A 23077-nucleotide genomic window follows, 5' to 3' on the forward strand; every position below is an offset into this window, starting at 1 on the left:
AAGATTCTGGAGTAAAATTCTCTTCCTTTTGTTTCTATAGGTACTGGTTCTATTAGTGCTTTGAACCAGCAGAGTTTGAAGTACCGGTTGTAGGAGGGGGTAGATGACTGGTGAGTGGCTGTGGAGTGCCTAGCCTTCTGAGGGGGTGATCCAGGACATAAAGTAACCATTCTGGATGATGGAAAGAACTCATTTGTCTGAGGTAATGTGGGACCATACAGGAGGACAGTGAGAGAAATGGGCAGACAGGGGTAGGGATGGGAAGTGAGATTGGCAGGTAGTCAGACGCTACCTGCCCTATCTTGAAAGGGAGGCCTCTGGCTAGAGGATGGGGAAGCTCTGGCTGGAGGGAGCTGTTTTCTAGGGGGTCTCCTGGACATGGAAGGAGCCACAGACTGAGAAGGTTTTCTGATGAATTGAGTCTTGACAGGGTAGTTCCTATATGGAACTTAGGAATGGGTGAGACTAGCAGGTGTTTGAGGTCGTGCAATTCTTTGCCTTTTTCTTGCAGGGACTTAAAGAGGTCAACCACTTTGTCACCAAACAGTGCAGAGTGATCTAAAGGGGCATCAATAAGCTTAGCCCTGAAGTCATCAGGGAGGGGCTGAAGGCATAACCAAGAGTATCTTATTAAAGCAGAGGCTGATGCAGCTGACCTAGTTGAGGCTTCAGGTGCATCATAACTGCATCTTAGGGAGTGTCTATTCACCTGACAGGTGAGTGCTAGCAGGGTGGACAGGGAAGCTTTGGCTGCACAGTCTGGTATGTCAGCCGATTCCTTAATGGCTTTGTCCAGCAAGTACTTGGTCATGTGAGTCTGATAGTTTGTGACCCTGAAGGACAGGGTGGCCGAAGTATAGAATTTCTTCCCGAGCCATTCCATTGTCTTGCTGTCCTTGTCAGCTGGAAAAATGGACATAGATGGGAGTAGTTTGGAAGCTCTATCAGTGGAAATGGAGATAATGGCTGGGTTCAGCTGGGGGGCACTTAAGTAGAAATTTCTCTGATTCAGGGACCTTGTACAGTCTTGTCAGCCCTGCATGGGGCTTGGGGCTGGGGGCTGGGAGTCAGGGTTGATGGATGCAGAGGAAAAGGCATCCAGGAAGGCCAGCAGAATAGGAGGGATAGCAGAAGGACTGGGGGAGTCCCACCTGTATGAGGTCATAAAACCTCTTCTACACTTCAGTCATGTCAGTGGATTCCCACTTAAAGTGGTCTTTCATTCTGCAAAGAGTTTCCCCAAAGGTTAAATCCTCCACTGGGGAATCAGGCTCAATGGAGCCTTCCTCTGGTGATTCATATATCGAGGGAGGCGGTCTGTGAGGAATAGAAGAGGAAATCTTCTGAGGAGTCAGAGAGTTCTTCTTCCACTTCTTCTACCCTCCTTTCAGTAGCTTGAGGTCTAGGACTTAGGAGGGGAGGAGCAGTGACCGTAGGGCCATAAAGGCATTGAATAGGCTTTGGTTGAAAGCTTGCCAACTGGGCATGCTTTCAGACAGAGGAGAGAGAGATGTTTTGTCTTTTGTTTTTTCTTAAGAGGCCTAGCTGGCATCTGACTGGGAGAAGGCCTCTGGTCAGAAGTAGGGATGGTGTCGGCAGAATCCGACAGGGCCACAGCATTGGTTCCCCCTCGGAGTCTAAGGCAGATGCTGGTAAAGCCTCTACAGACGTTCTGTCCGCTCAGGATTGTGCGGCTTCCTCATATGTACCCGCTTTATCCAGACTGGCAGAAGCAGAGTCCTCAGCCAGGCCGATGTCGGCCACAGGTTGAGGTACGGGTGGTAGAGGCGCAGCAGAAGAACTAGGCCGCATGGTCTTGGACCTCTTTTTAGGCAGTTCTGATGGGGTGTCGGAAGCGGCTTTCCATCTCTAAAGCAATTTGTTTTAACCGCTGGTTCTCTAAATAAAGGCTTAGAGCATGCAAACGGTGACATAAGGTCTTGGGTATGAACGCCTGACAAATAGTGTAGTTTTCGTGGTCGTGTTCCTTACCTAAACAAAAAAGGCACTGGTCGTGGGTGTCTTTTGTTCTGGTCATCCAGAAAGGGCAAGTTTAAGTGTGGCCGGAAGATTCCCCACAGACTATATATCAAAAACGGAAGGACTGAAAGGATCCCCAATGGGGTACTTATCTGAATTTTTCTTAATCTGACATCTGCGAGTAGCAGAAGCACCTGGCGTACAACTGGTGGCTGAAAAGTTCTAAGGGCTCGTGGGTGCAGATGTCACTTTTATGGCCCACGTTCCTGCTGCCACATCAGACTTCCAACACACCTAGAGGGACTGAAAACCTTTGGAATCCTGTCTGGACGAACTGGAGAGGAAGAAGGGTAAACCCAAATGTAGAATACTGCAACACAGGAATAGAAGGACATCATCTAATAGCTTGGCTTTAATATTAAGTGAAGCCTGAAGACGTAGCCAAGAACAGTGCTCTGTTACAGAACCAAAGGGAGCAGCCCCGGAGGAGGCATCATCTGAATTTTATAAATTGAAGGATAACCTGGGAAGTGGACCCAAGCATGGTTGCCAACCTGGGAAGTGGACGCAAGCAAGGTTGCCATGAAACCTCAAGGTAGGAGCAGGGGGAAGAGGATTGGAAGAGTGAATGTCCTGACGGTAGGAACTTTTAGGGAAGGGTTGAGGCGTGAGAGATCTAATGTAGGTCTCCATGGCCTATCCTTTCTGGGGACCAGAAAGATTCTGGAGTAGAATCCTCTCATTTTTGTTTCTATAGGAACTGGTTCTACAGTGCTTTGCACCAGCAGACTTTGCAGTACTGGTTGTAGGAGGGGGTAGCTCACTGGTGGGTGGCTGTGGAGTGCCTAGCCTTATTGGTGGGTGATCCAGGACATAAAGTAACCATTCTGGATGATGAAAAGAACTTATTTGTCTGAGGTAATGTGGGACCACACAAGAAGACAGTGAGAGAGACGGGCAGACAGGGGTAGGGATGTGGGAGGATGGGAAGCCTTACCTTCAGAATTAGGAAGGTGAGACATCACTTTAGTCACTTGAGAAAGCACAGCCAAAACATACCTGGTCATGTGGGTCTGGTAATTAAAAGCTCTAAAAGACAGGGTGGCAGCAGTAGTATATACTTTCTTAGCCAACATTTCCATATCCCAACTGTCCTTATCTAAAGGAAGGAGCTTAGTATATGACAACAGCATAAAAGATTTATCAGAGGAAAATGAAACCAGTGAAGGATCAGCAGAAGGATAATTATACAAAAATTTGCAATCCTCAAGCACCTTGTAGAACCTGTCAGATTTCTTGGGAGCTGGAGGCTGAGAGTCAGGAGTTACAGAGGCAGCAGCAAAGGATCCAGAAGGGCTGCCAAAATAGGACGAACAGCAGATAGCTTGGGAGACTCCATTTGTTGGAGCTCATAATACCTCTTTTGGATGTCAGAGACCTGGGATCAACCCCACGTAAAATACTCCATCATGAGGACAACAGTATTCCCAAAAGATAGCTTTTCTGAGGGGGAATCTGGACAGTTTAGAAGGGAAGGAATTTGACAACAGTAAGCAAGGGATTCCTCCCCAGAATACAAGTCCTCATCAGAGGAATCCAATTCACAATGCCTCTTAAAAGGGGTGGAAGACCAGTGAGGAGCAGGGACAGACACACCTTGAGGTAGCTTCAGGGCCATTAAAGCAATGAACAGGGCATGAGTAAAATCCTGCCACTTATGCTAGGGATAATTAACAACAGGGGAAAGGTGTTTTAGTTTTCTGCTTTTTTCTTGAGTGGGATGTCCACCCTAAGTACCCTCAGTGGTTTAGACCCCTGGCAAGATTCAATAATAGTAGTAGGCATCTCCTCCCTCACTAAAATCTGAGGAATTCCTCTCAGTCCCTCAGAAATAATCAGCCGAGGTTCCCCCTCAATGTCAGGTGCAGATGTTTGAAAAGCTTCCAAGGACATGCGAGAATTCAGATCCATGCTGGCATCCGATGTGATTCACAGCAGATGAATCAGAGGCAAGCATCAAACAGTCTTCAGGGCTTTCACTAGCTTCTACACAGATGTCCAGGGGGGCTGGAGAGCAAACAGATCAGGCTGATCTTTTTGGCCGCCTTCTTGACAGATGGCTGCCCCTGGGAATGGGAGGATTCCGCCACAACACCTTGAACCAACAGCTGAAGCCTCTGATTCTTAAGATATACAGATGAGGATGATAAGGGACTAAGTAGGATCTGGAGCACTGACATTTGACAGATAGAGCACTGTGCATGGTCATGGGAATCAACCTAGTAAAAAAAAAAGACACTGGTCACGATGGCTTTTATGGGGAATCTGCATCCCACACTGACATTTTCCCTTCCTGGATGACATGAAGACAAACACCAAAAAAAGTGCAAAAAGGAGAGAAGAAACTCCAATGGGGCACTTATCTGAAAGCGGCTTGATAACCAGCACAACAGAAGACTGTTCAGACTGACATTAGACAATGGCGTTTGGACTGGTGGCAAAGTTGTTCTGAGCGTTTGCATTCGTATGTCACTTTTATGCTCTACTTCTTACAGGGGGAGCATACCTGTAACATACAGCACCTATAAGATCTAAAGTCTTTGGTATACTGGCCAGACATTGGCCTATACCTGGCAGAAGATCCCTCATGTATAGAATACTGCAACAGTGATATGGAAAGACATAAAATGCTCCGGAGACCAGCAACATTAGCAATCTATACTCCTGTAATCAGTCTGATTAAGGGAGAACATTTGCTAATGTTATATGTATATGGCAGTTTAGTTTAGTGTCAAAGTATTCCAGTTTTGGGGTTTCAGATTTGTGTGTGTTGAGCTTCAGGAGATTTATTTGCAGTTATTTGTTTTACAGTTTTGTTATAAAATGAACGAGAAATGTTACAGTCAAAATAAAAATTAGTTATTTCATGGCAAACATAAATTAGCAAAAAGACCTGTCAGCTATAACATTTTAATATATGCTTTTAAACGGTGCTCGTCCTCTTCTGATGTGACCCAGTATAAACCTTTTTCATTAAAAAAAAAAAAAACTTTCAAGACAAGCCAATCAGCTTGCCACTTAGACAGTGATGAGGAAGGGCATGGATCAGCATGCTCAGTGTTAGGGTACAGCCTTTATACATACACTTTGTATGCAACCAATCACATCAAGAGCAGTCTATTATTATTCAACACTGTTAATGGGAAATGTTTTGCCAATACAGGATACCCTCAGAGAAGCCCGAATACCAAGAGTTTCAGTGAAGACAGCACTTTATTTAAAAAGTATCTTATTTTCCACCAAATCTTAATAGCAAGCGAAACAGCTATGGATGGCAACAAGCTAGTCTAAAAACTATAAAAACAAGGATGAGGTCACAAAAGTTAAGTAGTAGAACATGGGCATGATTTACATTGACTAAATATCTAAGGCATGAATACATATGAACTGACACTTCCTTATAGCTAGCTGCCAATAGATGAAACCAAAAGAAGTTGTTCGCCTTACTCTGTTGTATGTCTAAATAAGAAATGATGGACTTCATTTACTAACGGCAGAAAGTCCTCCAATATCCTTAAAAATAATTTTCCTCTCTAGGTTTAAGATCTTGCAAAGAAAAGGTGGTGTGGTATACCATGGGCTCATGTACAAGGAAAAGGTGGTGTGGTAGACCCTGGGCTCCTGTAAATCCAGACGTAACTCTTCACCTTCACTATATCCACAGAAAGTGTTCTTAAAGACATACCTCTCAACTGTCCAGATTTTTTTTCCTCATATTTTTGGTGTGTTCCTCATAAAATTTGTGATTTTCTGGACTTTTGTCACAAATCAGTGAGGACTGAATTCACTAAATAATGACAGGCATCTGAGTTTACGAATGTATATCCTTCAGAAAATGCATGCTAACACAACACATTTTTTCTACTAACTTTCAAAGTTTCTAAGAGCAATATTTAAAATTTGTCCCTATTTTTGTGGTTTTGTCCCTCCATTACATTTGGCTTCATCCACATGTTTTGTACCAAGACGTCAAGAGCTATGGTTAAAGAACAGTATTCATTAATATATGAATAACAAAATAAAAAAAAATGTCATTATACTCTAGCACCTCGACCAGTCTCCAAAGGAGTACAAAGCATACCAAAACCACCAACCTTTAAATACATCATATAATTAGCCCATTACATTACTAATTCACTCAATAAGCAATTTAAAACATATTTTCATTCTAGTGCTTGGTTCAAACCATCAGGTTTTAAAAGTGCCAAATTTTAAAATATATTTAATTAACCTCTTTTTGTCTTAATAAATAATCCAAAGATTTCCTTTACTTTTCATTACATTTCACTTGTTCTGAACTGATCAGTTAAAAAGTACAGTTTGTACCTACCATAAATGTAGATGTTCCGAGTGTCTTCACTGCTGCAGTTATTACACTTGGGTTATCCTGCCGTCAGACGGTCCCGCAGTCGGCCAGAGTTCCAAACTCTTGGTCTGGCATCGGTTGCTGTCGCCTCCTCCCTGACGTCAGTGCGTCAGGGGTATATAAGAAGCAGCCAATGCAATTTTCTTCAGTTTTTCTTGTCCCAGATGTCAGGTGCCCCCAAAAAGATAGGCAATACATATTCTTATAAAACATACAGTAAGGTAAAAACAAAACCTTCAGTAACCAGCAAATACACCACATAGGTAGTATAGTGTAGAAAGTTATAGATAAGACCCAGCTAAGGAAGAGAGGATGGCAGGTGGGTAACCAGGACTGCAGCAGTGAAGACACTCGAACATCTACATTTATGGTAGGTACAAAACTGTACTATGTTCATCATGTTTCACTGCTGCAGTCATTACACTTGGGTAGAATCCCAAAGCTGAGTCAGGGTGGCTGGTTCTATAGAGGATTTGGTGTGGCTATGAGGCCCTGCAGCACTGCAATGGCAAAGCCAGCTCTGGATCTAGAGTAAAGAGGCAAGTGATAATGCTTGGTAAAGGTGTGCACTGAACTCCAAGTTGCAGCTTCCAAAATGTCTTTGGTAGATACTCCTCTAAGATAGGCAGTAGAAGTTGCAGTTGCCCTGGTGGAATGTGGTCTAATGTTAGATGGTACAGGTTTCCCATGTTGTGTGTAGCAGAACCTGATACAGTGTCCTATCCACTTTGAAATGGTCTGCTTTGAAATAGCCTTTCCCTGTGATCTTGCAGCATAAGATACAAACAATTGTTCAGTTTTTCTGAAAGCTTTTGTTTTGTGCAAATAGAAGCGTAATTGCCTGTGTATGTCCAAGGAATGTAGAATTCTCTCCCCTTTATTCTGGGGATTTGGATAAAATGTTGGCAAGTGAATAGTTTGGTTAAGAGCCACACTGGATACCACCTTAGGCATAAATGAAGGGTTTGTTCTTAGAGAAACCCTGTCTTGGTGGAAAATGATGAAAGGCTCCACTGCCATTAGTGCCTGTAGTTCTGAGACCCTTCGTGCTGAGGTTATTGCCAGTAGCAGAGCAGTTTTCCATGATATATATTTTAATTCTGCTGAATTGGCTGGCTCAAAAGGAGGTAAATTGAGTTTTTCCAAGACAAAATTGAGGTCCCAAGTAGGAGTTGGTGCTCTCCGGGGCGGTCTTGTGTTTTTAGCCCCTCTGAGGTACTGCTTTAGCAATGGATGAGAGAAAATAGGAGGATCTGTGTTGTAATGAGCCGAAATGGCAGAAGCGCGGATCTTAATGGATGAGAAGGATAGTCCTTTGTCCAGCATCTCAGTTAAGTATTGTAGTATCTGAGGAATGTTAGGGACAGCTTTAGATAGAGGTGTTGTCTGTTTGGCTAATGAATCTGCCATGCACCCAGGGATAAGGTTTTGAGCTGACTGTGCAGGATCTGATCGTTTTGCTGAGTCAGAAAGTGTGGAATTTGAGGCAAAATCCAAGGTGGGCCTTGAGCTAAGTTCTTTTAAGACTGGGTACCAATGCTGGCGTGGCCAGTCTGGAGCAATCAGAATCATCTGTGGTTTGTCTTGTCTGGCTTTTAGGAGTACCTCTGAAAGGAGAGGCAGAGGTGGGAAGGCATAAACGTTTAGGCTTTTCCAGCTGAACAAAACAGCATCCACTTTCCATGCTTGTGTGTGATAAGCCCTTGTGCAAGATTTTTGAAGTTGGCAATTCAGTGGTGAGGCAAAGAGATCTATGTCTGGGCACCCCCATTTTTGTATTATCATGCTGAAAACTTATGGATTTAATTTCCGCTCGTGAGGATCCATGATTTTTCTGTCGTCTGCCAGAGTATTTTTCTTTCCTGGCAGGAATTGTGCTTGCAGATGAACTTGATAAGTTATAGCTGTGCTCCACAAGGTCATGGCTTGTCTGTATAGGTGGTAAGCATGAGTGCCCCCTTGCTTATTTATGTACCACATTACGGTGGTCTTGTCTGTCTTTAATAGTAATTGTCCTGGATGCAGAAGGTCCTTGAAAGCTGTTAGGGCATTTTGTAGAGCCAACATCTCTTTTTAATTGATGTGAAGATGCATTTGGTCTGTGGTCCACTTGCCCTGAATACATTTTCCTGCCATGTGTGCTCCCCAGTCGTAACCCGAAGCATCTGTTGTTAAAGTCTGCTTGGCTGTGGGAAGAGTGAAAGGCTGACCCTTGTTGAGGTGATATGCCTGTGCCCACCATCGAAACTCCTGTTGTAAGCAGGGAATTAGTGGTATTACTGTTTCCAAGCTTTGAGAGTGTTGAGTCCAAACACTTTTTAGGTACCATTGTAATTTCCTCATATGCAGTCTGGCATACGGAATTAGTAGAATGCAGGATGCCATGAATCCAAAGGCCTGCAGAATTTTTCTTGCAGGGAGTTGGGACTTTGTTGCCATCATTTGAAAATACTGAGTCAGTTGTCCTTGTTTGTCTGGCGTGAGATAAGCCATCTGGACCGTTGTATTTAAGCTGGCACCCAGGAATATTATCTCTTGTGAGGGCACTAGTTTTGACTTCTTTTCGTTTACTGTGTGTACCCTAGGCAACTTAACAACTTTTTTTACAAACGCCAGATGTTTTAGAAGAATGTCCTTGCTCTCCGCTTGAATCAGGCAGTCGTCCAGGTATGGATATATTTGAATTCCTTTTTGTCTGCAAAATGCAATTACTAGTGCCAGGCACTTTGTGAAGACCCTGGGCGCAGTAGATAAGCCAAAGGGCAGTGCAGAGAATTGGTAGTGCATTGAACCAGCTATGAATCTGAGGTATCTTCTGCAATTTTGTCTCATAGGGACATGCAGATATGCCTCTTTGAGGTCCAAAGTAACAAGGCAAGCTTTCTTGCCCAACATGGGAAGAAGCTGCTGTAGTGTCAACATTTTGAATTTCAGAACATCCAGGTAAGTATTTAGAGTGGAAAGGTCTAGTATGGGTCTCCAGGCTTTGTCCTTTCTGGGGACCAGGAAGAGTCTTGAGTAAAATCCTTGTCCTTGTTCCTGCTGTGTTACTTTTTGAATAGCTCTCATGTCCATGAGGGCTGTAATTTGTTTTTGTGCCTCTGCCCATTGATTGTGTGGCAGGTCTGGCATACCTTTTAGCCTTGGTAAAGTGTGAAAGTGGAACCTGTAACCTTGAGACACAATATTCAGCACCCATTTGTCTTGGGTGACTGCTTGTCAGTTTTGTGAAAAAAGTGCTAGTTTCCCCCCTAAGGGAGCTGCCAAAAGGGAAGAGTTTGGCATTGGAAGGGGGAAGTCATTGGGACTGTTTCCTGTAAGGGTGTGACTTGTCCTCATCTCCTTTTGAGGTTGAAGCACCCCACCGTCGTGGTCTGTAAGAGCCTTGGGGCTGAGATCTGCCTCTTGGGCATCTGTATCTGCCTCTTTGTGGCCTGTCTGACACTGGAAAGGACCAATTTTTCATAGGCCAATTTCTGCTAAATCTTGGTGGCTGTACCTGTAAGAAATTCTTCACTGTTTGCATAGATTTTACCTTATCCTCCATTTTCTTTAATACCTCTTCTGCCTTAACACCAAATAAAATATCTTGCTGTAATGGAGCATCCAATAATTTTGCCTTAACATGATCTGGTAAGGTTCGTTCCTTTAACCAAGCATGTCTTCGAATCACAGATCCTGTAACTGCTGCTCTACAAGAAGCTTCTAATGAATCAAAACCACATTGCAAAGTATGCTTTTCCACTTGTTCAGTTGCATGCAATAAATCCTGCATTTCCTTAAAATCAGGTTGCTCTGCACTTGTGGTCATTTTCTGTTTTAACTGAGACAGTAAATATTGTTGATATTTAAGCATGTGAAACTGGCAGTTTAAAGCCCTTACTGCTAAAGTTGCAGAGGTGTAAACTTTCTTCCCCCATCTGTCTAAGGCTCTAGAATCCCTGTCCGAGGGAACTGGATTTTTAGCCATGGAGGCCTTGACCCCTTTGGGACCCTGGGAAATAGTTTCTGGGTCAGCAGCAGGGATTTTATAAAGAAATTTGTGAGAGTCACGGACTCTGTAGTACCTGTCTGGCTTGACTGGAGCAGGGGGTAAAGAATCTGGACAAACTGGATTCAGAGAACACATCGTCCACAATATCCAACACTGGTGGAATAACAGGGGGCCTGTGCTGAGGCAATAAAAGAAAGTCTCTGAGCCTTTTCTTGGATTCTGAGTAATCCTGGCCCTCCCAATGGAAATGCTCCCTCATGGTATGTAAAGTTTCCCCAAAAGAGTAATCCTCAGGAGGAGAGGCTGAAGGAATTGATTCTTCAGCATCAGAGTCTTCATAGGGGGGTAAAAAATATCCCTGGTCTGAAGAGGAATCAGAATATATTGAAACCTGGTCAGAGGAATCATAGTCTGCATCCTGCCTAGGCCTTTTATCAGGAGGGGGATGGGAACCCCTGATCAGAGTAATTAAGTCTTCGGCCATTTTGAGCATCTGCTTTTTAGGCATGGAGGCCTGTCCAGGTGAATACTGTACTTGCTTCTTTGTCTTTAATGTAGTTTTAGACTTGGCTGTAGATGCAATGGTAAGTTGTGAAGGTCTGAAAACACCCTCAGAAGCCGATGCCTGCTCAGCGGCTCCGGACCCATCTGAAGGGTTAGTCTCCGTAGGCCCAACACCTTGAGTATCCAGAGGCCTAGGCAACTCCACGTGGGAGTCGGTCGTGGCCTGCGGCTCTAAGGTAGCGGGTGTCAGGGACTGCGAAAGTGCCTCACTGAGAACCGGTGACTGGCCTAGAAGAGGCTTTGTTGTCTGTTTTGGGCCTTGGATGCCTGTCCTTATCCTTATCTTTACTTTTTTTGTGAATTCCGGTCGTCGGTTGTTCCGACGGCATGTTATAATTAAACCTTCGGCCAAAGTAATGGCGAGCAAAATCAAACCGTTTAATAGTGCGTTTGTTAAATCTAGCACAAAACCGGCAACTAGTGACGTTGTAATCTGGGCCTAGGCATGGAATACAGTAAGAATGAAAATCCTTATGAGGTATTTGCTTCCCACAAGAAATACAATTAACTTTTACTGACATCGGTCTGAGGCAAGAAAAAGTTTCCCCAACGGGGTACTTAGCTTTATTGAAGACTTTGGTTCTGAAATTCGAAATAGATATCTCAGGAGTCGGCCGACCGGCACTTGCGAACTGCTTTTGCTTCGGGTACCGCACGGCAAGAAAGACTGAAGAAAATGGCATTGGCTGCTTCTTCTATACCCCTGACGCACTGACGTCAGGGAGGAGGCGACAGCAACTGACACCGGACCAAGACTTTGGAACTCTGTCCGACTGCGGGACCGCCTGACGGCAGGATAACCCAAGTGTAATGACTGCAGCAGTGAAACACGATGAACATCTTAGTTACACTTCCCTTGCATACCTTACTAAAACATTCTGCTAATGGACTTTCAGATTTATGATGTCTAATGTTATTCAAATGTTCCTGCATTCTTAACTTGAAACATGTGTAATGGTTTCTCCGATGCAAAATAGCACTGTTTGGTCAAAGTGCTACATTGGGATGAAATAAAATTAAGTTTTTATTTTACTGATTTTCATCCACAGAAAGTAAGTGTTACCAGCTCTACACAAAGCTGGAAAGATTTGAGAAGACTTAGGTCTAAGCACATGTAGAAAAGCTAACTGCCATAAAATACTGGTAACTACTGCCTGAATGGTCTGAACATCTTCCAGGCTTAAGAACAGCAGTCCTACAGAAGCCAGGCTTAGACACTTTTTTATTCTATTCATACACAAAGATGTATACAGGACTATGTAGTAATTGCTTCTTTATGAAGATACAACAGCCTTTTCTACATTCTCTCACACAACAGGTGACCTTCTCGTTCCCCTATAAGCAGGACTGGCAGATCTGCCTTCAAAGAGTAGGCATGCAACAGTGATCAATTATTTAAGGAAAACAGAAGCTATAACTCATGTAAATTAAATATTCCATGCTTATCTTTCTAATATTCTTATGTTTCTTAGTTTTGCATTTTTATGCAGTATTCATTCACAGATGGTTTTAAAAAGGATAAAAAATCTTGCATAGGGCTCCCCACAGTCCGCATACTTTTAAATTAGGGAGGCTGATGCTGGACCATGGTACAAACTTTCAATACATATCAGAAACATTAGGCTCATTGGAAATGTAAACTGCGAAGTACTGAGGACAATTTAACATTAAACATTTACTATGTATTTAGAATTTGACATGAATTTACACTTTCTGCAGCACATAACTAGGCAGGGGTTTAAGGGGTACTAGCACCCTTACAACCTGTATTATGAAAAATGTACAAACACTGCTGACCTTGGATCTGCCTGCATTGAGACTGGTCAATCACGTACATCCACATTTAAAGAACACAACATGCACAGTAAAAGCCATTCTCAATAATCACAAAGAAGAATTTCAGAGATCAAGTCCACAAGCAGTAAGGTTCCTAGAGCTTAGCCAAAGCCCAATAAGAAATTAATCAAATTTAGGAAACTATGGAAAGTGGAGTTTACTAAAAAGATCTAAAAAGTAAGGAAACCAAATCTAAAATTAAATAATGTTTAACAAGATCAAAAAGAAATAAATACCACAACTAAAAACTGTAAGAATGGGAAACTAGACCTGGGAATGATGAAAACAAAAGCAATAACAAACTGACATTTATTTAACATGCTCGTGCCAGTGTTACTGAGATGTGTTCCACCCATGCTGAAAGAGCTACTAGTATGAAAGGCTTTTTAGTACGTTACACACAGAATGGCTTTGAAAGGCAGACTCGTGCTTGTTACAACAGAATATCACTGCAGGTGCAGGTGGTTGTTGTGTCTTTCGGCTTTTCCCGGTTAGGGGTTGTCACAGCGGAACTCCGGTCCGCTAATGATTGGCAGTAGATTTTTACGTGCAGTTGCTGGCCCTGACGCACAACCTTCAACGAAGGTACGCCCATTCACACGTCTCCACACAGAAGACGCTCTAGCTGAGAATCGAACAGGACGTCTTACTGTGAGGCGACAACGCTACCGCAGCACCACCACCACAGTACCAGAATATCAATGCAGGTAAGCTGCTTAAACATGAAATAAATTTTACTTGAACTGCTTTACGTTTTCAAATAAAAATACTTAAGTGTTTACTTTTCTTAGCTCCAGGTGATTACCAGGTTGGGTGTAAGCACAAAGTATTTCACATTTCATTAGCACAACTGCTGGCAGGTACAAATGAAATAGCAACAAATTCCCACTATACTCATCAAGTGTAAATGCATAATTTTTTCAAGTATATTAATGAAATATGCAAAATAAATAGATGGAAATAATGACAATAAAGTGAACTTAAACAGCAATTATTACAATGTCAATTTATTTTTCATAAAAGTTATAGAAAAAGCAAACATTTTAACTGCCTTAAGAAATAAGGCATTAGCCTGAGCTACTTTACACCTAGAATGTTACGAGCAGCCTATTAAAGAAACCACTGACACTTACTGCTCTTGGGCCAGACAACTAACTACATGAAAAAGTACATTAAAATGGAAAGATGATCCATCAGCAGAAAAACAATTTAAGAAAATTGTAAAGCCAGAAGTGAAACACAATACAAGTTAACTACACTTCATCTGCATTCTACTGTCCAGTTATGTATCTAAATATCATGTGATCAGAAAAGGAGGATTTAAAACAATGTCCAAATAAACTACCTTTGGGAAGTTCTTTTACTTCTTGTCTCATCTTTCTTTTTGTCTTCCTTTCGTCTCTTTTTCGAAGACTTAGATTTGTGTTTCCTTTTTCGTTTCACCCTTTTTTCTATCTCCTTCTCTTCAACTTCACTTTCAGGATCAGATGACTTGGACAGTATAGAACCATCTGATGAGTTCTTAGACACTTCAGATGAATAAGGAGACACCACTTTTTTGATTCTCTCCAATGCTGTCAAAAATATAAAAATAAACTATGAGACATCGTTTTAGCAATCACAGTATTATACAGCTGTACAAAGTGGAGCAAAATCAAATGTACAAATGAAAATACAATACAGTTCCTGCAGTCTAGCAAGACAAAAGTTGAGAAATTAGTACATAAGCACTGTCAGCTGCACAATGTGCTAATGCAAAGGGTCTAAGTGGCCCCATCTTCAAAATGTTACGTGAAACTTCTGCTCTTCAGAGGTTGAATTTTTTATTGGGGGGGGGGGGGTTCAAGAAGTTGTCAGAATCTTCTCAGTAATTAACTTTCTTGATCTCTCGAAATTCACATACACACCATGATCTCGCATTACTCCAGGGGAGTCCAGGCTTTACAAAAGAAACAATTTATGCCCTATTTTTAGGGAAACCTGTCTATGGCAGTTGTTCCTAGTACACATGTTCCATTTTGTATTAACAGGAAAAATGGGGGCAGTACATACAATACTATTTAAAACAAATATCAGTATCAAAACACATACGAAGATAGCAACAATTCAAATAAGGTACATAATGATAACGGCAATGATCGAATGTTACTGCAGAGAATATTTTCTATCTCAAAGTACTGCTGATGGTTCCAAGTTCCAACACACTAACTGTAGCTTGATGCATTTGTCTATATCATAAAAACACTATCACAGTACTACAGGTACTCTAGCAGAGTGAGTCCTCACATGCCCTGTTACAGCTTTGCCATGGAATGTGTAACAGAAGCAGAAGCATTGAAAGAATAGTTGTGTAAAATCTTACATAACCACAGATGTCCTTCTCTTTCATGTTGTAGTATTCATACTGTGGGATTTCCAGCCCTTAGGCAACCCAACATCAGCTCCTATACAAAAGCTTAAGCCTGGCTGCTGTAGGTGCGTGGGACGTCACATGTAGGGCCATAAACCTTGGAGCATAAATGTGACATCAGCACGCACAGACCTCAGAAGTGGAAGCTCAGAGAAGAGACTATAAGGCCAAGGAGAAGCAAAAGCAAATGTCCCTGCAGGGCTGCAAAGAGTGGCCTGCAGTGAGGGTATACCCTAGAGAAGACATAGGCTATCAGGGGGATGGAGGGTGGGAAGGAATACTGCAACATGGAAGAGAAGGACATCTATGGTTATGGTAAGATTTTACACAACTATTCTATGTCCTTCTATTCCCATGTTGCAGTATTCATACTGTGGGAGAGTACTACAGCTAGGAGGAATGTTGGGAGGTGGCCTATGTGGAGGATTCTAGGAATCTTTGCAGGATTGCCCTGGCAAATCCCACCCTGGCCCTAGAGACCTGGTCCAACTTGGAAGTGCTTGGTGAAAGTATGAACTGTGGACCAGGTGGCTGCCTCCATGATGGAAGCTATATCCAGTCCTTTCATGAAGGCCTTAGAGTTAGCCATGCCTCTGGTAGAATGCAGTCGCACTCCTTGAGGCAATGGTTTGTGATGAAGGGAGCAGCAAAAAAAATGATGGATTTTCTGATCCAGGAAGAAATAGTTTGTTTGGAGACTGTCTTACCCAAGGCCCTGGGATGGAAGGAAATTAAAGTTGGTCAGTTTTTCTGAAAGACTTGGTTTTGTCCAAGTAGAATCTCAGTTGCCTATGTACATCTAGGAAATGGAGGATCCTCTCCACGGAGTTAGTAGGAGAGGGGAAGAAGGTGGGTAGGTGAGTGGACTGGTTTAAGGAAAGCTCATTAACTACTTTGGGCATAAAGGAGGGGTTAGTGCGAAGGCAAACCCTGTCATTGTGGAAGGTAGTGTAAGGAGGGCAAGCCATCGGGGCCTGTAATTCAGACACTCTTCTAGCAGAGGCAATGGCCACTAAAAGGATGGTTTTCCATGAGTACATTTGAAGAGATGCTTTTCTGGCTGGCTCAAAGGGGGGGGGGGGTTAAGCTTTTCTAGCACGAAGTTGAGATCCCAGGGAGGAGGAATGGGCTTTCTTGGTTATCTGATGTATAAGACCGCTCTCAGGAAAAGCTTTATGTCCAGTCTAGACAGAAGAGGCGGCTGTAAAGGCAATCATGCAGAAATGGCTAAGAAATGGACTTTGACAGAAGAGTAAGCTAGCCCCTCCTTAATGAGTCCGCAGGTATAGTTCAGGACCAGGGAAGGATCTGCTAGAAATGGGCCCTTGTTTCTCAGAGAACACCATTTCGAGAATCTCTGCCATTTAGACAAGTAGTTTTTTCTACTTGTTGGTTTTCTGGCCTCCCTCAGGACAGAGAGCACACCATCTGAGCAGTGTTGTCTAAAAGGGATCAAAAGTTCATCACCCACAGAGATAGTTGTAGTAAAGACAGTTGTGGGTGCAGGAGGGATCTCTGTTGCTGACTTAGTATGTCCACCTGGTGGGGTAACTTGTGGTGATTGCCCTTGGCTAGTGAAAACAGAAGGGGGAACCATTGTTGCCTTGGCCAATAGGGAGTCACCAGAAGAATTTTTGGTTGTTCCTTCTTGATTTTCAGAAGGACTCTCTGAATTAGACGGAAGGGTGGGAAGGCGTATAGGTACATTCCCTGCCATGAAAAAAGTACAGTTGTGTACCTACCATAAATGTAGATGTTCGAGTGTATTCACTGTTGCAGTCATTACACTTGGGTTACCCTGCTGGCAGGCGACCCGCAGTCGGCCCGAGTTCCAAAGTCTTCGCTCGGCGTCGGTTGCTGTCACCTCTTCCCTGACGTCAGTGCGCCAGGGGTATAAAAGATGCAACCAACGCCATTTTCTTCAGGTTTTTCTTGCCCCAGATGTCAGGTGCCCCCAGATAGGAAGGCTGGAAAGATAAAATTATGCCAAAAAACATGCATGTATTACTATAAACATTTCCTTCATCTACAAGCAAATACACCACATAGGTTGTATAGAGTTGAGAAGTACAGAAAAGTCCCAGCAATGAAAAAGGGGATGGTGGGTGGGTAACCTGGACTGCAACAGTGAATACACTCGAGCATCTACATTTATGGTAGGTACACAACTGTACTATGTTCATCGTGTTTCACTGTTGCAGTCGTTACACTTGGGTAGAATCCCAAAGCTGAGGTTGGGCGGCTGGGTCTAAATTGGATTTGGAGAGGCTACCAGACCCTGCAGAACTGCAGTGGCAAAGCCTGCTCTGGATTTACAGTAGAGAGGTAAGTGATAGTGCTTGGTGAAAGTGTGCACTGAGCTCCAGGTTGCAGCTTCTAAAATGTCTTTGGTTGGTACTCCTCTGAGAAAGGCTGCTGAAGTGGCTGCTGCTCTGGTAGAATGTGACCTAATGCCCTTAGGCACTGCTTTGCCATGTTGTGCATAACAGAAGCGGATGCAGTGTCCTATCCATTTTGAAATTGTCTGCTTTGTAATAGGCTTTCCTTGTGATCCTGCAGCATAGGCTACAAACAGTTGCTCAGTTTTTTCTGAAAGCTTTTGTTTTGTCCAAGTAGAATCGTAGCTGTCTGTGTATATCCAAAGCATGCAGAAGTCTCTCCCCTTTATTTTGGGGATTTGGGTAGAAAATTGGTAAACGAATGGTTTGGTTCAGGGCCACACTGGAAACCACTTTTGGCATGAATGTTGGGTTTGTCCTAAGAGAAACCTTGTCCTGATGAAAAATGATGAAAGGTTCCACAGCCATTAATGCCTGTAACTCTGAGACTCTTCTGGCTGAAGTTATTTCTAGGAGCAGAGCAGTTTTCCATGATAAGAATTTTAGATCAGCTGTGCTGGCTGGTTCAAAAGGAGGCAGTGTTAGTTTTTCTAAAACAAAATTAAGATCCCAAGTTGGTATTGGTGCTCTCCTTGGGGGTCTTACATTTTTTGCCCCTCTGAGGTACTGTCATAGTAGAGGATGTGAAAAAATAGGAGGTTCTGTATTGTAATGCGCTGAAATGGCAGAGGCATGGATTTTAATAGATGAGAAAGATAGGCCTTTGTCTAGCATCTCAGTTAGGTATTGTAAAATCTGAGGTATATTTGGAACAAGTGGTTCGAGCCCTTGTGCCGGGTTCCAAGCACAGAATCTCCTCCATTTTTCTGCATAAGATTTCCGAGTGCTGGGCCTCCTGGCTTCTAAAATGACATCCATAACAGCTTTAGAGAGAGGTGCAGTCTGAGTGGCTACATTATCTGCCATGCTGCCAGATTCAAGGTTCTGAGTTGACTGTGCAGAATCTGATTGTTTTGTTGAGTCAGATGATGAGGAATTTGAGGTAGAAGCCAAGCTGGGCCTTGAGACAAGCTCTTTAGGATTGGGTACCAGTGCTGGCGTGGCCAGTCTGAGGCAATCAGGATCATTTTTGGACTTTCTTGTCCGACTTTTAAAAGTACCTTGATAAGAAGAGGCATCGGAGGGAAAGCATACACTGTCAGGCCTTTCCAGCTGAATGATAGAGCATCCACTTTCCATGCTTGAGTGTGATAAGTTCTTGTGCAGAATTTCTGTATTTGGTAATTGTGAGGGGAGGCAAAAAGATCTATGTCTGTGAGGATCCATGAGATTTCTGCTTAGTTCGTCTGCCAGTGTCTTATTTGTTCCTGGCAGGAATTGTGCCTGCAGATGTACTTGACAGGTCAGTGCTGATTTCCACAGTCATGGCTTGCCTGCATAGGGGGTAGGAATGTGTCCCCCCTTGCATGTTTATGTACCACATAACTGTAGTATTGTCCGTCTTTATTAGTAGTTGTCCTGGATGTAGTAGGTCCTTGAAAGCTGTCAGGGCATTCTGTACAGCTAGCATCTCTTTCTGATTGATGTGAAGATGCATTTGCTCCTTGGGCCACGTGCCCTGAATACATTTTCCTGCCATATGTGCCCCCCAGGCATAATCCGATGCATCCATTGTGATGGTCTGCCTGGCTGTGGGTAAGGTGAAGGGCTGTCCCTTGTTGTGGTGACAGGCCTGGGACCACCATCGAAACTCCTGCTGTAGGCAGGGAATTAAAGTTATGATTGTATCCAGGCTGTGACACTGCTGAGTCCAAACACTTTTTAGGTACCATTGTAGTTTCCTCATATGCAGTTTTGCATATGGAATTAGTAGAATGCAGGATGCCATGAAGCCCAGGGCCTGCAGAATTTTTCTTGCAGGGAGCTGGGTTTTTGTTGCCATCATTTGAAAGTAATGAGTCAGTTGCCTTTGTTTGTCTGGCGTGAGATAAGCAATCTGGGCAGTTGTATTTAAGCTTGCACCCAGGAATATTATCTCTTGAGAGGGCACTAGTTTTGATTTCTTTTCGTTTACTGTGTACCCTAGGCAAATTAGTAATCTTTTTACAAACGCCAGATGCTTTAGAAGAATGTCCTTGCTCTCTGCTTAAATAAGGCAGTCGTCCAAGTAGGGATATATTCGAATTCCTTTTTGTCTGCAAAATGCAATTACTGGTGCCAGGCATTTTGTGAAGATCCTGGGCGCAGTAGATAAGCCAAAGGGCAGTGCACATCCAGGAAAGTATTTAGGACTGACAGGTCCAGTACTGGTCTCCAGGCTTTGTCTTTTCTAGGTACTAAGAAACGTCTTGAGTAAAATCCTTGTCCCTGTTCTTGCTGTGGAACTCTTTGAATAGCTCCCATGTCCATAAGAGCAACAATCTGTTTTTGCGCCTCTGCCCATTGGTTTTGTGGCAGGTCCGGCATACCTTTTGATTTTGGAAGCGTGTGAAAGTGGAACCTGTAACCCTGAGAAACAATATTCAGTACCAATTTGTCCGGGGTGATTATGTGCCAGTTTTTTGAGAAAAGTGCTAGCTTTCCCCCTAGGGGTGCTGCCAAAAGGTAAGTGCTTGACATCTGTAGAGGGAAGTCATTGGGACTGTTTCCTATAAGGTTGTGATTTGTCTTCCCCTCCTTTGGGGGCTGAAGCACCCCATTGTTTAGGTCTGTAGAAGCTTTGGGGCTGAGATCTGCCTCTTGGGCGTCTGTATCTGCCTCTTTGTGGCCTGTCTGACACTGGAAAGGACCAATTTTTTGAAGGCCAGTTTCTGCTAAATCTAGGTGGTTGAACCTGTAAGAAATCTTTCACTGTCTGCATTGATTTTGCTTTATCCTCCATTTTCTTTAACACCTCTTCTGCCTTAACACCAAACAAAGTATCATGCTGGAGCATCCAATAATTTTACTTTAACATGGTCAGGTAACTGTTCCTTCAACCAAGCATGCCTTCGAGTAACTGCGGCTCTACAAGAAGCCTCTAATGACTCAAAACCACATTGCAGAGTATGCTTTCCAACTTGTTCAGCTGCATGCAATAAATCCTGCATTTCCTTAGTCAGGACTTTCTGAATTTGAAACCATTTTCTGTTTTAACAATGACATGAGGTACTGTTGATATTTAAGCATGTGAAACTGGCAATTTAAAGCCCTTACAGCTAAAGTAGCAGAAGTGTAAACTTTTTTCCCCATATGTCCAGAGCTCTGGAATCCCTATCCAAGGGGACAGGATTTTTAGCAGTGGAAGCCTTAACCCCTTTAGGACCCTGAGAAATTGTTTCTGGGTCTGCAGCGGGGTTTTTGTAAAAAAAATTATGAGAATCAGGGACCCTGTAGTACCTGTCTGGCTTGACTGGTGCAGGGGGTAAAGAATCAGGAGACAGACTAGATTTCAGAGAAAACATCATCAACAATATCAAGCACAGGGGGGGGGGGTAGCCAGGGGCCTGTGCTGAGGCAATAAAAGAAAGTCTCTGAGCCTTTTCTTGGATTCTGAATAATCTTGGCTCTCCCAATGGAAATGCACCCTCATGGTGTGCAGGGTTTCCCCAAAAGAATAATCCTCAGGTGGAGAGGCTGAAGGTATAGACTCTTCTGCATCAGAGTCCTCTTAGGGAGGGAGAGAATATCCCTGATCAGAAGAGGAATCAAGAGGAAATAGAAACCTGGTCAGAGGAATCATAGTCAGTGTCTTGCCTAGGCCTTTTGTCAGGAGGGGGATGGGAACCCCTGATTAAAGTAATTAGGTCTTCAGCCATTTTAAGCATCTGTTTCTTTGGCATGGATGATTGTTTAGGAGAATGCTATACTTGTTTCCATGTCTTTAACGGTGTTTTTGACTTTGCCTTGGCTGTTGTAGTGGGCTTAATTGTAAGCTGTGAAGGTCTGAAAACACCCTCAGAAGCCGATGCATGCTCAGCGGCTCTGGACCCATCTGAGGGAATAGTTTCCGTAGGCCCAATACCTTGAGTTTCCACAGGCCTCGGTGTCTCCACGTGGCTGTCGGTTACGGCCTGTGGCTCTGAGGTAGCGGGTGTCAGGGGCTGCGAAAGCGCCTCACCGAACCGGCGACTGGCCTTGAAGAGGCTTCGTCGTCGGTTTTGGACCTCGGATGCCTGTCCTTTTCTTTGTCTTTACGTTTTTTATAAATTCCGGTTGTCGGTTGTTCCGACGGCATTATATAATTAAACCTTCGGCCAAAATAATGTAAAGCAAAATCAAACCAACGTTTAATAGTGTGTTTATGTAATCTAGCACAAAACCGACAATTGGAAACGTCGTGATCAGGGCCTAGGCAAGGAATACAGTAAGAGTGAAAGTCATTATGAGGTATTTGCTTCCCACAAGAAATACAGTTATTAACTTTTACTGACATCGGTCTGGAGCAAGAAAAAGTTTCCCCAACGGGGTATTTAGCTTTATTGAAGACTTTGGTTCTGAAACTCAATTTTGAAAATCTCAGGAGTCGGCCGACTGGCACTTCTGAACTGCTTTTGCTTCAGGCACTGCGCGGCAAGAAAGACTGGAGAAAATGGCGTTGGTTGCATCTTTTATACCCCTGGCGCACTGACGTCAGGGAAGAGGTGACAGCAACCGACGCCGGACCAAGACTTTGGAACTCGGGCCGACTGCGGGTCGCCTGCCAGCAGGATAACCCAAGTGTAATGACTGCAACAGTGAAACACGATGAATATCTGAAGGCATCCAATCTCCAAGCTAGTGGTGAGTGGGTCCTGCTGCAAAATTTGTTTAGTTGTCTGTTCTAGGGGGAGGCAAACAGATCCAGTTGTGGTGTGCTCCACTGATGGACTGTGTGTGGGAAGGTATCCCTGTGTAACATCCATTTGTGATGAAGAGATGTGGTTCTACTGAGCAAGTCCGCTTGCTTGTTTACCTGAGAGGGGATGTATGAAGCTTTCAGGAAGAGGTTGTGTTTTGCTGCTACTTCCCAGATTAGCAGGGTAATCCGACATAGCTGGTATGCCTTTGTCCCTTCTTGTTTGTTTAGGTACCAAATGACAGTCGTGTTGTCTGTCACAATGTGGAGTACTCCTGGTTGCAGCATGGGAAGAAAAACTTTTACAGCTAGGAGGACAGCAGTCATCTCCCTGAGACTGATGTGCTGTTTTTGCAGGGCAGGGTTCCAGCACTGTTGTACCCTGTAGCCCTGTCAGGGTTGCTCCACATCCTAGGTCTGATGCATCTGTGTGCATAGACTGGGAAGTGTGAGGGAGTTGAAATGGAATTCTCTAGTTGTTGGAGACTTGCTGAACCCAACACTTCAGCTCTAATTTTAGACAGGGCAGAAGGGGGATGAGTTTGTCTAGAGGTTTTTGGCTCAGGGACCAAACAGTCTTTAAGTACCATTGGAATTTCCTCATGTGCATCCTTGCTAGTGGGAGCATGGGAATGGTGGCCGCCATGAGGCCTATAATTTGGAGAAACTGTCTTGCAGTTAGATGTGATTCTGTCAACAGACTTAGAAAATG

General features: G+C 43.6%; 1 protein-coding gene across 6 annotated transcripts in view; it reads right to left on the reverse strand.

Annotated features, from left to right (window-relative positions):
- NKTR (natural killer cell triggering receptor) overlaps positions 1–23077 on the reverse strand; it is a 1518686-nt gene that overhangs the window by 746048 nt on the left and 749561 nt on the right. For all 6 annotated transcript variants that reach the window (XM_044066053.1, XM_044066052.1, XM_044066051.1 and 3 more), the window contains one exon: positions 14146–14374. In XM_044066053.1, coding sequence (XP_043921988.1) covers positions 14146–14374 — 229 coding nt within the window. The remainder of the gene's footprint in view (positions 1–14145; positions 14375–23077) is intronic.

This window comes from Protopterus annectens, chromosome 3.part0 (assembly GCF_019279795.1).
Source record: "Protopterus annectens isolate FY-2018-M chromosome 3.part0, PAN1.0, whole genome shotgun sequence".
Lineage (NCBI taxonomy): Eukaryota > Metazoa > Chordata > Ceratodontiformes > Protopteridae > Protopterus > Protopterus annectens.